This window comes from Electrona antarctica (assembly GCF_951216825.1).
Source record: "Electrona antarctica genome assembly, contig: scaffold_378, whole genome shotgun sequence".
NCBI lineage: Eukaryota > Metazoa > Chordata > Actinopteri > Myctophiformes > Myctophidae > Electrona > Electrona antarctica.
The window spans coordinates 82,501-95,000 of NW_027636956.1; the positions used below are offsets into that span (position 1 = coordinate 82,501).

General features: G+C 45.2%; 1 protein-coding gene across 1 annotated transcript in view; it reads left to right on the forward strand.

Annotated features, from left to right (window-relative positions):
- The window catches only part of LOC306919604 (sodium channel protein type 4 subunit alpha B-like), a gene marked incomplete at both ends in the record, with an annotated part of 104,814 nt that overhangs the window by 68,082 nt on the left and 24,232 nt on the right, over positions 1-12,500 (forward strand). Inside the window, 3 exons of the mRNA XM_079532363.1 lie at positions 9,040-9,177; positions 12,074-12,178; positions 12,486-12,500. The exon at positions 12,486-12,500 is cut by the window's right edge and continues 138 nt beyond it. Coding sequence (XP_079388489.1) covers positions 9,040-9,177; positions 12,074-12,178; positions 12,486-12,500 — 258 coding nt within the window. The remainder of the gene's footprint in view (positions 1-9,039; positions 9,178-12,073; positions 12,179-12,485) is intronic.

The window sequence follows — 12,500 nt, forward strand, 5'->3', positions numbered from 1 at the left end:
CACAATTTGAAAATAGTGGGGAAAAGCCTTATTATCACAACATAAAGTTATACCATGGAGACATGCATAACTGAGGCTGCTGCTTATTATCACAACATAGAGTTATATCATGAAGACATGTAGTTGACTGAGGCTATACTGCTGCTTATTATCACAACATAGAGTTATACCATGAAGACATGTAGTTGACTGAGGCTATACTGCTGCTTATTATCACAACATAGAGTTATATCATGAAGACATGTAGTTGACTGAGGCTATACTGCTGCTTATTATCACAACATAGAGTTATACCATGAAGACATGTAGTTGACTGAGGCTATACTGCTGCTTATTATCACAACATAGAGTTATACCATGAAGACATGTAGTTGACTGAGGTTATGTTTCATTCCTTACTGACTGCCAGTAGGCAGTAAACAATAGTGAATATACCTCTCGCGCTCCGCGTAGGTCGAGTCTTAATATAAACAAAGTCATGTGACGTGTAGGCTGACCGTGCGTCCCGGTAGGCTATATAAGCACGTGACAGCCCACACCCGGCCTCTTTTTTCTTCTCGCTACCTGACGTGAGTATCGTAGGTAAGTGTAGCTCCTAGAATCTGTGCATCAGTTCTGTATTGCAGGTCCAAAGAGTTGTTAAGACACTATATGTGTCGTGGTGTTGACATCCTGCCTGTGGCTATTGCCGAGAGCGCAAATTGTTGTCCTCTCAAGGCTGTGGTTGTCAAAATTATCACCATTTCTCTTTGTTTGTCTTGAGGATCCCTAGCTACAAACACTCTCATGTATTGTTGTTAAAGGGCTTCCTCCACACACTGGGTGTTGGCCGCGTGCTGCCGGTTTCCCACAGCACTCGCCTAATTTACCTAGTTATATTGTTGTTTGATAATTAAACTAATATTATTAATTCTTAATTTGATTAAGAATATATAATTAGATTCAGATTACTGGAGGTTCCCACACGGTCTGTGCCTGCACAGTCCTCGCTGGGATTGCCTAGTTAAATATCTGATGGACATTTGTTGTTTGATGATTAATCTAATCAATTAATTCATCTAAATAACTGAATTTGTTTAAAAAATTCAGATTACTGGAGGTTCCCACATGGTCTGTGCCTGCACAGTCCTCGCTGGGATTGCCTAGTTGAAGATCTGATTGACATTTTTGTTTGATGATTAATCTAATTAATTAGTTAATCTAAATAATTTAAATTGTTTAAAGACAATTCAGATTACTAGAGGTTCCCACATGGTCTGTGCCTGCACAGTCCTCGCTGGGATTGCCTAGTTAAATATCTGATTGACATTTTGTTTGATTAATCTAATTAATTATTTAAACAATCTAAATAACTTTAAAAAAAAAAAAAAAAAAACCTTTGGTTACTGGAGGTTCCCACGCATTCTGTGGCTGCACAGCTCTCGCAGGGATTGCCCAGTTAAGTGTCAAATTGACATTAAGCTAACAGCAGGCCATCTTAGCCTGACCGGTTAGCTACTCTGTTTGCTGGAGGTTACTGACACGTTCTGTGATCGTACAGTTCTCGCTGGTATTGCCTGGCTATACAACTGGCTTGAGACTACTGAGCTATGGCGTGTACGTCCTGTAGCGCTCAGCTCCAAGTCGACGATGGACATGACTTGTGTCCGACATGCTTGGGGGTCGGTCATCTCAGGGAAGCCCTGACTGACCCATGTATGAACTGTGGCACTCTACCACTCTCTGTGAGAGAGGCTAGGCTGCGTGAGGTGGAGAACCTCCTGGTCAAAGGAAACCTCCCACCTTCTGGGGTCCCCGCTGGGGTCCCTTCTGATGGGAAGGTGAAGCGCAAACGCGGGTCTCGCACCGAGCGCGGTCACCTGGCCCAGAAGAGGTCAACGGCGGCTGTCACGACTGCTCCATATCGCCAAGAAATGGACGATTTGCGGGCTGAAATAGAACGCCTTAAGGCAATAGTACGGCCACCGCCTCCCCCGCCACAGGCGGTCCAGCAGCCACCGCCTCCTCCGCCACAGGCGGTCCAGGAGCCGGAGGGCGATGATGATCTAGAATTAGATTACGATTATGAGGAGGATGACGCCATGTCAACTAGAGCTTCAGACTCTATGTTCCATGACGAGGATGATCCCCAGGTGAATAGTGTGCAGGCTGAGGATGGCTCAGAGACTTCCCGCAGAAGCTCGGGAAGCACTGAGCTGGGGATCGGGCCCTGCACATTGCGTTCAACGCTGCGTGCTGCCCTGGCTAAGATTGAGCTGGACGACATGTCAGCTGCTCGTGGGGCGAGTAACCCGTTCTTCAAACGGGCTGCCGCCGCTAAAATACCACCCTTTGCTGTCCCACCCTCGCCTCACTACCTAAGTCAGCTGAAGGAGTGCTGGGCTGAGCCGGGTGCATCTGCCCACCGAGGCAAGGATGCAAGGACCATGGCCTCCATGGACAAGGCAGAAGTGCATGGACTGGTTCGCATGCCTCCTGTAGACCACTGCATTGCGGCGCTGGTTCTCTCCCCAGATGAGGCACTGAAGGCAAGAACCCGCTGTCCCAGTGCGCAGTGTGCAGTCACTGACGACCTGCTGACAAAGGCATATGCTTCTGCTGCCACAATGGCCCGTTTGGGGAACTCTCTCTCTGTGCTCCTCCTCGCCCAGTCCAAGATCCCGGGCCAGTTGTTTGGCCCGGAGGCAAACGAGGCACTGCAGCGTAGGCAGCAGTCAAGGCAGGCCTCAGAGGACTGGGGTCAACGGGCCAGAGGCTCGATGGCACCGCCCGGTCGACCCGCTAAGCCACGTGGCGCACGGGAGCCGCGACGCCTGGGCTACTTGAATCCTCAGCCTCAGACCTGGCAATGTGACCAGGCGGCTGCAGGCAGAGGGCAACATCAGCCCAGAGGTGGGCAGCGGCTTCGCCAGCCCCAGCGTGGGCGAGGGCATAGCCGGCGCCCCCCCAAGCCCCCATATAACCCCCCAGGCACAGCCTGAGGGTCTGGGGCCGGCGGTGGGCAGATTTTCACAGCAGCACCTGAATTACTGGGCAGACCATGCCAGAGATGCATGGGTCGTTACAACAATGTCCCAAGGTTACAGGCTGCAGTTCCGCCGCCGACCCCCACCACCTTCACGGGTCAGGGTGACTTCAGTCACAGACCCCGTGAAAGCCCAGTGTTTGTCTCAAGAGGTAGCCAAGCTCTTGGACAAACGAGCAATAACAGCGGTTCACCCAGGTTCACAGAACGATGGGTTCTACTCCACCTACTTTCTGATCCCAAAGAAAGATGGGTCTCTCAGGCCTATACTAGACCTAAGAGGGTTAAATGTGTACCTCAAGGTCCTTCCGTTTCGGATGCTTCGCACAGTCGACGTCCTACAGGCTATCACACAGGGGGAGTGGTTCACCACAATAGACCTCAAAGATGCCTACTTTCATGTGCCTATACATCCAGAGCACAGAAAGTACGTACGCTTTGCCTTTCAAGGCAAAGTCTACCAGTTTGCCGTTCTGCCGTTCGGCCTGTCTCTGACTCCCCGCATCTTCACAAGGTGTATGAGGGCAGCGTTAACGTCGCTATGCCTGTCGGGAGTAAAGATACTTCCCTACCTAGACGATTGGCTCATTTGCGCCCCCTCGTTCAGGGAGGCGGAACAGGTGACGTCCAGAGTCCTCGCTCACATCGAGGCACTGGGCATGACCGTAAACCTCGAAAAGAGCTCGTTGCTCCCAACGCAACAGACCACCTTCCTCGGCATGTCCCTAGCTTCGGTATCGATGCAGGCACGACCGACTGCACAGAGGGTGGGGAGAATTCAGAACCTCCTGCGGTCTTTCCGCCTGGGGGCGAGGTTGACCGTCCTAACATGGCTCAGACTGCTCGGCATGCTGACTGCAGTCTCAGCAATCACTCCTCTGGGGCTGCTACATCTACGCCCATTACAGAGGTGGTTCAATGGCCTTCACATGGACCCCTGTCTACACAGGGGGGTCAAGGTCAGAGTCACTCGCAGGTGCCTTGGTTATCTCCGCCGCTGAAGCACTTCTTGCCCTTTCTCAGGGGGAAGCACGTGCTCATTCGGACAGACAGCACCTCAGTGGTGTTTCATGTCAACCATCAGGGAGGGACCAGGTCTCTGGAGTCCCTGAGGGAAGCCCATCGCCTGTGGACGTGGGCTTATCCTCTACTTTCCTCGATGAGGGCTATGCACCTGCCAGGCAGATTAAACTCTGTGGCAGATTATCTGTCTCGTCAGAGACTGCCCCCTGGGGAGTGGAGATTGCACCCCCAGGTGGTACAGTTGATTTGGGATCGGCACGGGGTAGCCTACGTAGATCTATTCGCCTCAGAAGGCACGACTCATTGTCCTCAGTGGTTCAGCCTGGCAGAGACCAGTGCCCCACTCGGGATGGACGCTCTCGCCAACGCTTGGCCGAGAGCGCTCCTTTATGCATTTCCCCCGATCCCCCTGTTGTTGCCTGTGCTTCACAGGGTGAGATCGTCAGATCACAGAGTTCTCTTGGTGGCCCCCAGGTGGCCCTCGAGAATATGGTATTCAACGCTCCTCAGTCTGTTGGACGGGGATCCATGGCAGCTTCCAGTGAGGATAGACCTCCTGTCCCAGCTGGACGGGAAGGTGTGGCATCCATCGCCGAGCCTCCTTCAGCTTTGGGTATGGCCACTGAAAGGGATCAGTCACTCTTGAGTGGGCTAGGCCCCTCAATATGTGAGACCTTGCGAAATGCAAGGGCCCCTTCCACAAGGTTGGTGTACTCTAATTGCTGGGCTGCTTTCTCATTATGGTGCAGCGACAGGGGTCTGGACCCAGTCTCTTGCCCTATACAACACGTACTACATTATTTACAGTGTCTACTGGATGCCGGCCGTGCAGCCTCCACCTTGAAGGTGCACACGGCCGCTATATCCTTCAATCATAGCCATATTGATGGCAGGTCAGTTGGTGCGCATTACTGGGTGACACAGTTTCTGCGCGGTGCCAAGAGGTTACGCCCCCCTAGGGTGAGGCGTACTGCAGCTTGGGACCTGCCTCTGGTCCTGCAGGCATTGAGCAGGGCGCCCTTTGAGCCTATGGCTGGGTCGTCCTTGAGCTCGTTATCGATTAAGACTGCCTTTCTGTTGGCAGTTACGACAGCTAAGCGTGTGAGTGAGCTCCACGCACTTTCTATTAGCCCCACATGCCTTCGGTGGAAGGCTAGGGGCACTGGGGTCACACTTTGGCCAAATGTGTCATTCATGCCTAAGGTTCTGCCCCCTGATTATGTTAACCAGGCCATAGAGTTGGCGGCATTCCATCCTCCCCCGTTTACATCCGAGGTGGAGGAAAGGGCCCACTTACTGTGTCCAGTCCGTGCGTTGCAACTGTACATTTAGGCAACATGGGATATTAGACGCTCAGAGCAACTGTTTGTGTGCTACGGCGGAAAGAATAGAGGAGGCGCGCTGTCTAAACAGCGGCTATCCCACTGGGTAGTGGATGCGATTAAGAAGGCTTATGAAGCATCTGGTAAACCTGCCCCCTACGAGGTCATCTGCCATTCTACCAGGGGCGTTGCCACTAGGGTTGGGATTCGTTAGGATTTTAACGGTTCCGGATCCTTCCCGGATCCCTCTTAACGGTTCCGGTTCCTAACGGTTCCCTTAACGGATCCTAATATTATTTTTTCCCCTTTTTTTCTGACATAGATTATGCTTATATTATAACTAACCTAACCAAGTACATAATAAACACACATTCATTAATTCAATTATTGAAAATACACTTTACAATTATGAGGTGGCAGTGTGGCACTATTATTTAAACTTCACCACCACCACCACCAGCTAGACACCACAACAATATCATTGTTGCAATTTGTACTGTATATTGCAATTTGTACTGTATATTAAATATAGCCTACAGTACACATTGCAATAATGATATTGTTGTGGTGACAAATGTTGTCTTTAATGTTCAGATTAATTTAATATGAAGGACCCCTTACCCTAATGGAAACAAGCCATAGTGCTTTCTTGGATTATAAAATCGTTTTAGCAGACCTTGTATTGAACTGTAGGCTACGTTCCTGTGCTTCTTTTCTGCAAACTGTTCATAAAGTAATCAATCTATGGAGGTATGCACCTAAACGCTGGGCTCTCAACAGCCACGCGATTAATTTAGAACCAAATCAAAAGCAATTGAGTTGCTTATAAGTGCAGACAAATTGATTTGGCTCTATACTATAGTTAACGTGATTCATAAAATATCAGACAGAAAGACGTCGAGTCATTGGCGTTCTAAATTAACACCATTAACAACAGTTGTACAATACGCCGCGGCCTAATGAAAAGCTCTGTAGACGACAGTAGTTTTTATTTTCTATTACGTTACTAGCCTGGGGAAAGTGAACGAGCCTTGCATCATCCTCGTCCCCCGCCGGCTAGCTGTGGTGGAGTTGCGGGGAGAGCGGGCACGGCTTTCCGCATGGCTCACAAACGCGATGTGCCCTAGATTATTCTCGTGAGTTGTGGACTCGTGTAGGCATATTGATTTTGAGATGTTTCCTCAATGTGGACGTGGTGCACCAACCAAGTTGCACCAACCTTTGCAGCCAGGGAACTATAGCATCGCATTTATTGCACTTGCGTGCTCAGCCTCAGAGTAATTTCCCTCTCTGTTAACCACACTTTGGAGATCTCTTCAACATACTGTCCCAGTCGCTCCGCGGCGGTCGCTGAATGCACAGAATAGTGGGCGTATCCTCCCCGACCCCACTAACTCACTCATGTAGGTTGGGTGACGTCACCCCAGTAACTTGGCTCTGCTTGCATGCATGCACAGACACAGCGGAGCTAAATGATGACTGATGAGATCCGTTTGGGGAACCGTTAATAAAAAAACGATGGAACCGGCTCCGGATCCGCAATGTCGGAACCGGGTCTGAAATGGACCCGGTTCCGAATCCCAACCCTAGTTGCCACGTCCTGGGCGGCGATGAGAGGGGTGTCACTGGCGGACGTCTGTGCGGCGGCGTCTTGGACAGCCCCTTGCACGTTCTCGAGGTTCTATCGCCTTGATGTGGCCTCTGGATCCTCACTGACGTCAGCGATCCTGCCACTGGCTGCTACGGCAGTTTAGTAGGTGGGTTCGATTCCTCGTGACACTTCTGGTATGAGTCATCCACTATTGTTTACTGCCTACTGGCAGTCAGTAAGGAATGAAACATAACGCAAGTTACAAATGTAACTATGGTTATGTGAATTCCTGGATGACTGCCAGTAATAACGGTCACTCGGAATCTTTCAGGGCGAGAAGATTCTTAAGAGGCCGGGTGTGGGCTGTCACGTGCTTATATAGCCTACCGGGACGCACGGTCAGCCTACACGTCACATGACTTTGTTTATATTAAGACTCGACCTACGTGGAGCGCGAGAGGTATATTCACTATTGTTTACTGCCTACTGGCAGTCATCCAGGAATTCACATAACCATAGTTACATTCGTAACTTGCGCTATACTGCTGCTTATTATCACAACATAGAGTTATACCATGAAGACATGTAGTTGACTGAGGCTATACTGCTGCTTATTATCACAACATAGAGTTATATCATGAAGACATGTAGTTGACTGAGGCTATACTGCTGCTTATTATCACAACATAGAGTTATATCATGAAGACATGTAGTTGACTGAGGCTATACTGCTGCTTATTATCACAACATAGAGTTATATCATGAAGACATGTAGTTGACTGAGGCTATACTGCTGCTTATTATCACAACATAGAGTTATACCATGAAGACATGTAGTTGACTGAGGCTATACTGCTGCTTATTATCACAACATAGTGAGTTATATCATGAAGACATGTAGTTGACTGAGGCTATACTGCTGCTTATTATCACAAGTTCACAACATAAAGTTACATCATGATTTCAACCTAAATGGCCTTATATAGGATAGGATGATTAAAAAAAGATGATTCTGATGACCGTCTTGATCCAAGGCTGTGTCTGTATCAGAAATGACGTTAGAAGTGAACTTCAGTTCAACTTTCAGAGTGACGCATTACTTTAGCTGGGTTAGCTTCTTAGCTAGGTTAGCTGGGTTAGCTTCTTAGCTAGGTTAGCTTCTTTTTTTTAAATTCTTATTCTTATTATTCTTTGTGTTGCTAAGCAGAACAGTAGTTTATTTATTTATTATTTGTGTTGCTAGGCAGAACAGTAGTTTATTTATTTTTTCTTTGTGTTGCTAGGCATAACAGTAGTTTATTTTTTTGTCTTTGTGTTGCTAGGCAGAACAGTAGTTTATTTATTTATTCTTTGTGTTGCTAGTCAGAACAGTAGTTTATTTTTGTATTCTTTGTGTTGCTAGTCAGAACAGTAGTTTATTTTTGTATTCTTTGTGTTGCTAGTCAGAACAGTAGTTTATTTATTATTCTTTGTGTTGCTAGTCAGAACAGTAGTTTATTTTGTTTTCTTTGTGTTGCTAGGCAGAACAGCAGTTTATTTATTATTATTTGTGTTGCTAGGCAGAACTGCAGTTTATTTTTTATTCTTTGTGTTGCTAGGTAGAACAGCAGTTTATTTATTATTCTTTGTGTTGCTAGGCAGAACTGCAGTTTATTTATTATTCTTTGTGTTGCTAGGTAGAACTGCAGTTTATTTATTATTATTTGTGTTGCTAGGTAGAATTGCAGTTTATTTATTATTCTTTGTGTTGCTAGGTAGAACTGCAGTTTATTTATTATTCTTTGTGTTGCTAGGTAGAACTGCAGTTTATTTATTATTCTTTGTGTTGCTAGGCAGAACTGCAGTTTATTTATTATTATTTGTGTTGCTAGGCAGAACTGCAGTTTATTTATTATTATTTGTGTTGCTAGGCAGAACTGCAGTTTATTTATTATTCTTTGTGTTGCTAGGTAGAACTGCAGTTTATTTATTATTATTTGTGTTGCTAGGCAGAACTGCAGTTTATTTATTCTTTGTGTTTGTGATGGTAGAACTGCAGTTTATTTATTATTAATAACATTGTGTCTCTGTGTTGCTAGGTAGAACTACAGCCCATCTACGAGGAGAATCTCTACATGTATATTTATTTCGTGATCTTCATCATCTTCGGTTCCTTCTTCACTCTCAACCTCTTCATCGGAGTCATCATCGACAACTTCAACCAGCAGAAATCCAAGATAAGTTAACAATAACTAGAAACAATGTTACCGTGTGCCTGCAGCGTCCCGGTTCCGGCGAGCCGCCACGTGTCCTAAACGGTTGAGAAATGACAGAGTTACGTATTTCCTCGTTTCTCTCGATTGACTTTCCAATTCCAATTTTATTTATAGAGCACGTTTAAAACAACAAAGTTGACCAAAGTGCTGTACAATTAGGCAAAGCAGTAATAAAACATAATACAATACAGTAATAAAAACATATACAATAAAATCAAACACTCAGGAGTACACATTATTCACGGTTTAAAAGCCAGGGAATAGAAATGAGTTTTAAGATGTGTTTTAAAAACAGGTAGTGTTGTAGCCAGCCTGACACGGCTAGGAAGCTGGTTCCACAGTTTAGGAGCCATGACTGAAAAGGCTCGGTGCCCTCTTCTCTCACACCTTGCCTTGGGGATGACAAGGAGCATTTGATTGGCTGACCTCAGTGATCGAGATGGAACATAGGGTTTTAGGAGATCTGAAACATAAACTGGCGCTGATCCATTTAAAGATTTAATGTGTGTGTGTGTAGTGCATATGTGTGCATGTGCGTACATGTGCGTGCGTGCGTGTGCGCGCGTGTGTGAGAGGTGGTCAAGTTGACCTTGAATCAATTACATAGTATCAATTCACCTGAGCTAGCCTATGCAAAGTACATGCAGGATTGAATCTTAAAACCACACTGACAATGTGACTCAATGAGAGAACGTATGTTCTAGGGGGGAAAACATTACATTACATTACATTACATTACATTACATTACATTACATTACATTAATGTAATGTAATGTAATGTATGAAAAGGTATCAAGTCAAACGTTCACTGTGGCGACTGTGGCTCAAGAGGTAGAGCAGGTCGTCCAATGATCCATGGGTCGGCGGTTCGAATCCCGGCTCCTCCTGTCTACATGTCGAAGTGTCCTTGGGCAAGACACTGAACCCCAAATTGCTCCCTATGTGCTGGTTGGTACCTTGCATGGCTTCCGCAGCAATCGGTGTATGAATGTGTGTGTGAATGGGTGAATGTAATGCACAATCTATGTAAAGCGCCTTGGATAAAGGCGCTATATAAATGCACCATTTACCATTTACTGTGAGTCAGAGGCGTATCTACAATAAGGCGAGGGCAGGCGTCCGCCTGTCCAAATACATTTCTGGCCTGGCCAAAATCCATACAATGAGGAAAAAAAGAGGACAAAAACAAGACCTGAGAACTATTAGTGGACAGCTAATTGGCCATTGTAGAGCGCGACCCTCAATCACCCATTGTAATGTAAATGCATGCCTTTCAGCCTTTGTATCTTGGTGTCTGGCAGGTATATCTCTTTGAAAACCTTTAGTGCTACGATTGTGCACGGGGAGACGACAATTAACACATCTTGCCTGTCCAAAATGTAATTCTTGCCTGCCCAAAATGTAATTCCTGGAACCATGCGTGTAAAGTGAATATTTTGGCCGTGAGGACAAATTGTTCGGAGGAATTCGGTATAGTCTTCACAGTGGCTCTAGTCTCTAACCTGGTCTCGTTCTAGGACGTGCGACACTGTGATCCGAGATTATTGCTCAGACCACACACACTTTGAACTGCGATAGCGGACAAACCGTGCAACGTATTCCAATACCGCCTGACGATTAAGTATGGCGAATCTCAACCTGTCCTTTGCCATTGCATGGCAGGCACACAGACTTGTGTGGGACTTCTGGTCTGGTTTTGGTGAATATGAAGTAGTGCCGGTCATTTGGTGCTGGGGGTCACTGGGGGTCACTGGGGGGGCCACGTATTAAAAATGAATGAATTCACACAACTAGCATAATTTGTATTGTTTACTTATTTGGAACATATAGCACAACCTCCGTTGAACTTTAACCCCTCTGTCACATGGAATCATTGTTTGAGCAGTTAGTGGTACTGAACATGAAACCTGAGTTTTACTCATTGATTTACTGTGTAGGTTAACGAATCCTTTAGTTTTTACTCATTGGTTTACTGTGTAGGTTAACGAATCCTTTAGTTTTTACTCATTGGTTTACTGTGTAGGTTAACGAATCCTTTAGTTTTTACTCATTGGTTTACTGTGTAGGTTAATGAATCCTTTAGTTTTTACTCATTGGTTTACTGTGTAGGTTAACGAATCCTTTAGTTTTTACTCATTGGTTTACTGTGTAGGTTAACGAATCCTTTAGTTTTTACTCATTGGTTTACTGTGTAGGTTAACGAATCCTTTAGTTTTTACTCATTGGTTTACTGTGTAGGTTAACGAATCCTTTAGTTTTACTCATTGGTTTACTGTGTAGGTTAACGAATCCTTTAGTTTTACTCATTGGTTTACTGTGTAGGTTAATGAATCCTTTAGTTTTACTCATTGGTTTACTGTGTAGGTTAATGAATCCTTTAGTTTTACTCATTGGTTTACTGTGTAGGTTAACGAATCCTTTAGTTTTTACTCATTGGTTTACTGTGTAGGTTAACGAATCCTTTAGTTGTACTCATTGGTTTACTGTGTAGGTTAATGAATCCTTTAGTTTTACTCATTGGTTTACTGTGTAGGTTAACGAATCCTTTAGTTTTTACTCATTGGTTTACTGTGTAGGTTAACGAATCCTTTAGTTTTTACTCATTGGTTTACTGTGTAGGTTAACGAATCCTTTAGTTTTACTCATTGATTTACTGTGTAGGTTAACGAATCCTTTAGTTTTACTCATTGGTTTACTGTGTAGGTTAACGAATCCTTTAGTTTTTACTCATTGGTTTACTGTGTAGGTTAATGAATCCTTTTGTTTTTACTCATTGATTTACTGTGTAGGTTAATGAATCCTTTTGTTTTTACTCATTGATTTACTGTGTAGGTTAATGAATCCTTTTGTTTTTACTTGGGAGGTAAAGATATTTTCATGACAGAAGAGCAGAAGAAATATTACAACGCCATGAAGAAGCTTGGATCCAAAAAGCCTCAGAAACCTGTTCCACGACCAGAGGTTACAACTAAATGTGTTACTAACTAAATGTGTTACCAGAGGTTACAACTAAATGTGTTACTAACTAAATGTGTTACCAGAGGTTACAACTAAATGTGTTACTAACTAAATGTGTTACCAGAGGTTACAACTAAATGTGTTACCATATATTTTCAATGTTGCAACACTTAAAATATAGAATATGACAATTTAGCGTTAATATCGTATCGATATTTGGCATAAAAATCTCTCTCTCTCTGTCTCTCTATGTCTCTCTCTCTCTCTCTCTCTCTCTCTCTCTCTCTCTCTCTCTATGTCTCTCTCTCAGAATAAGTTCCAGGGC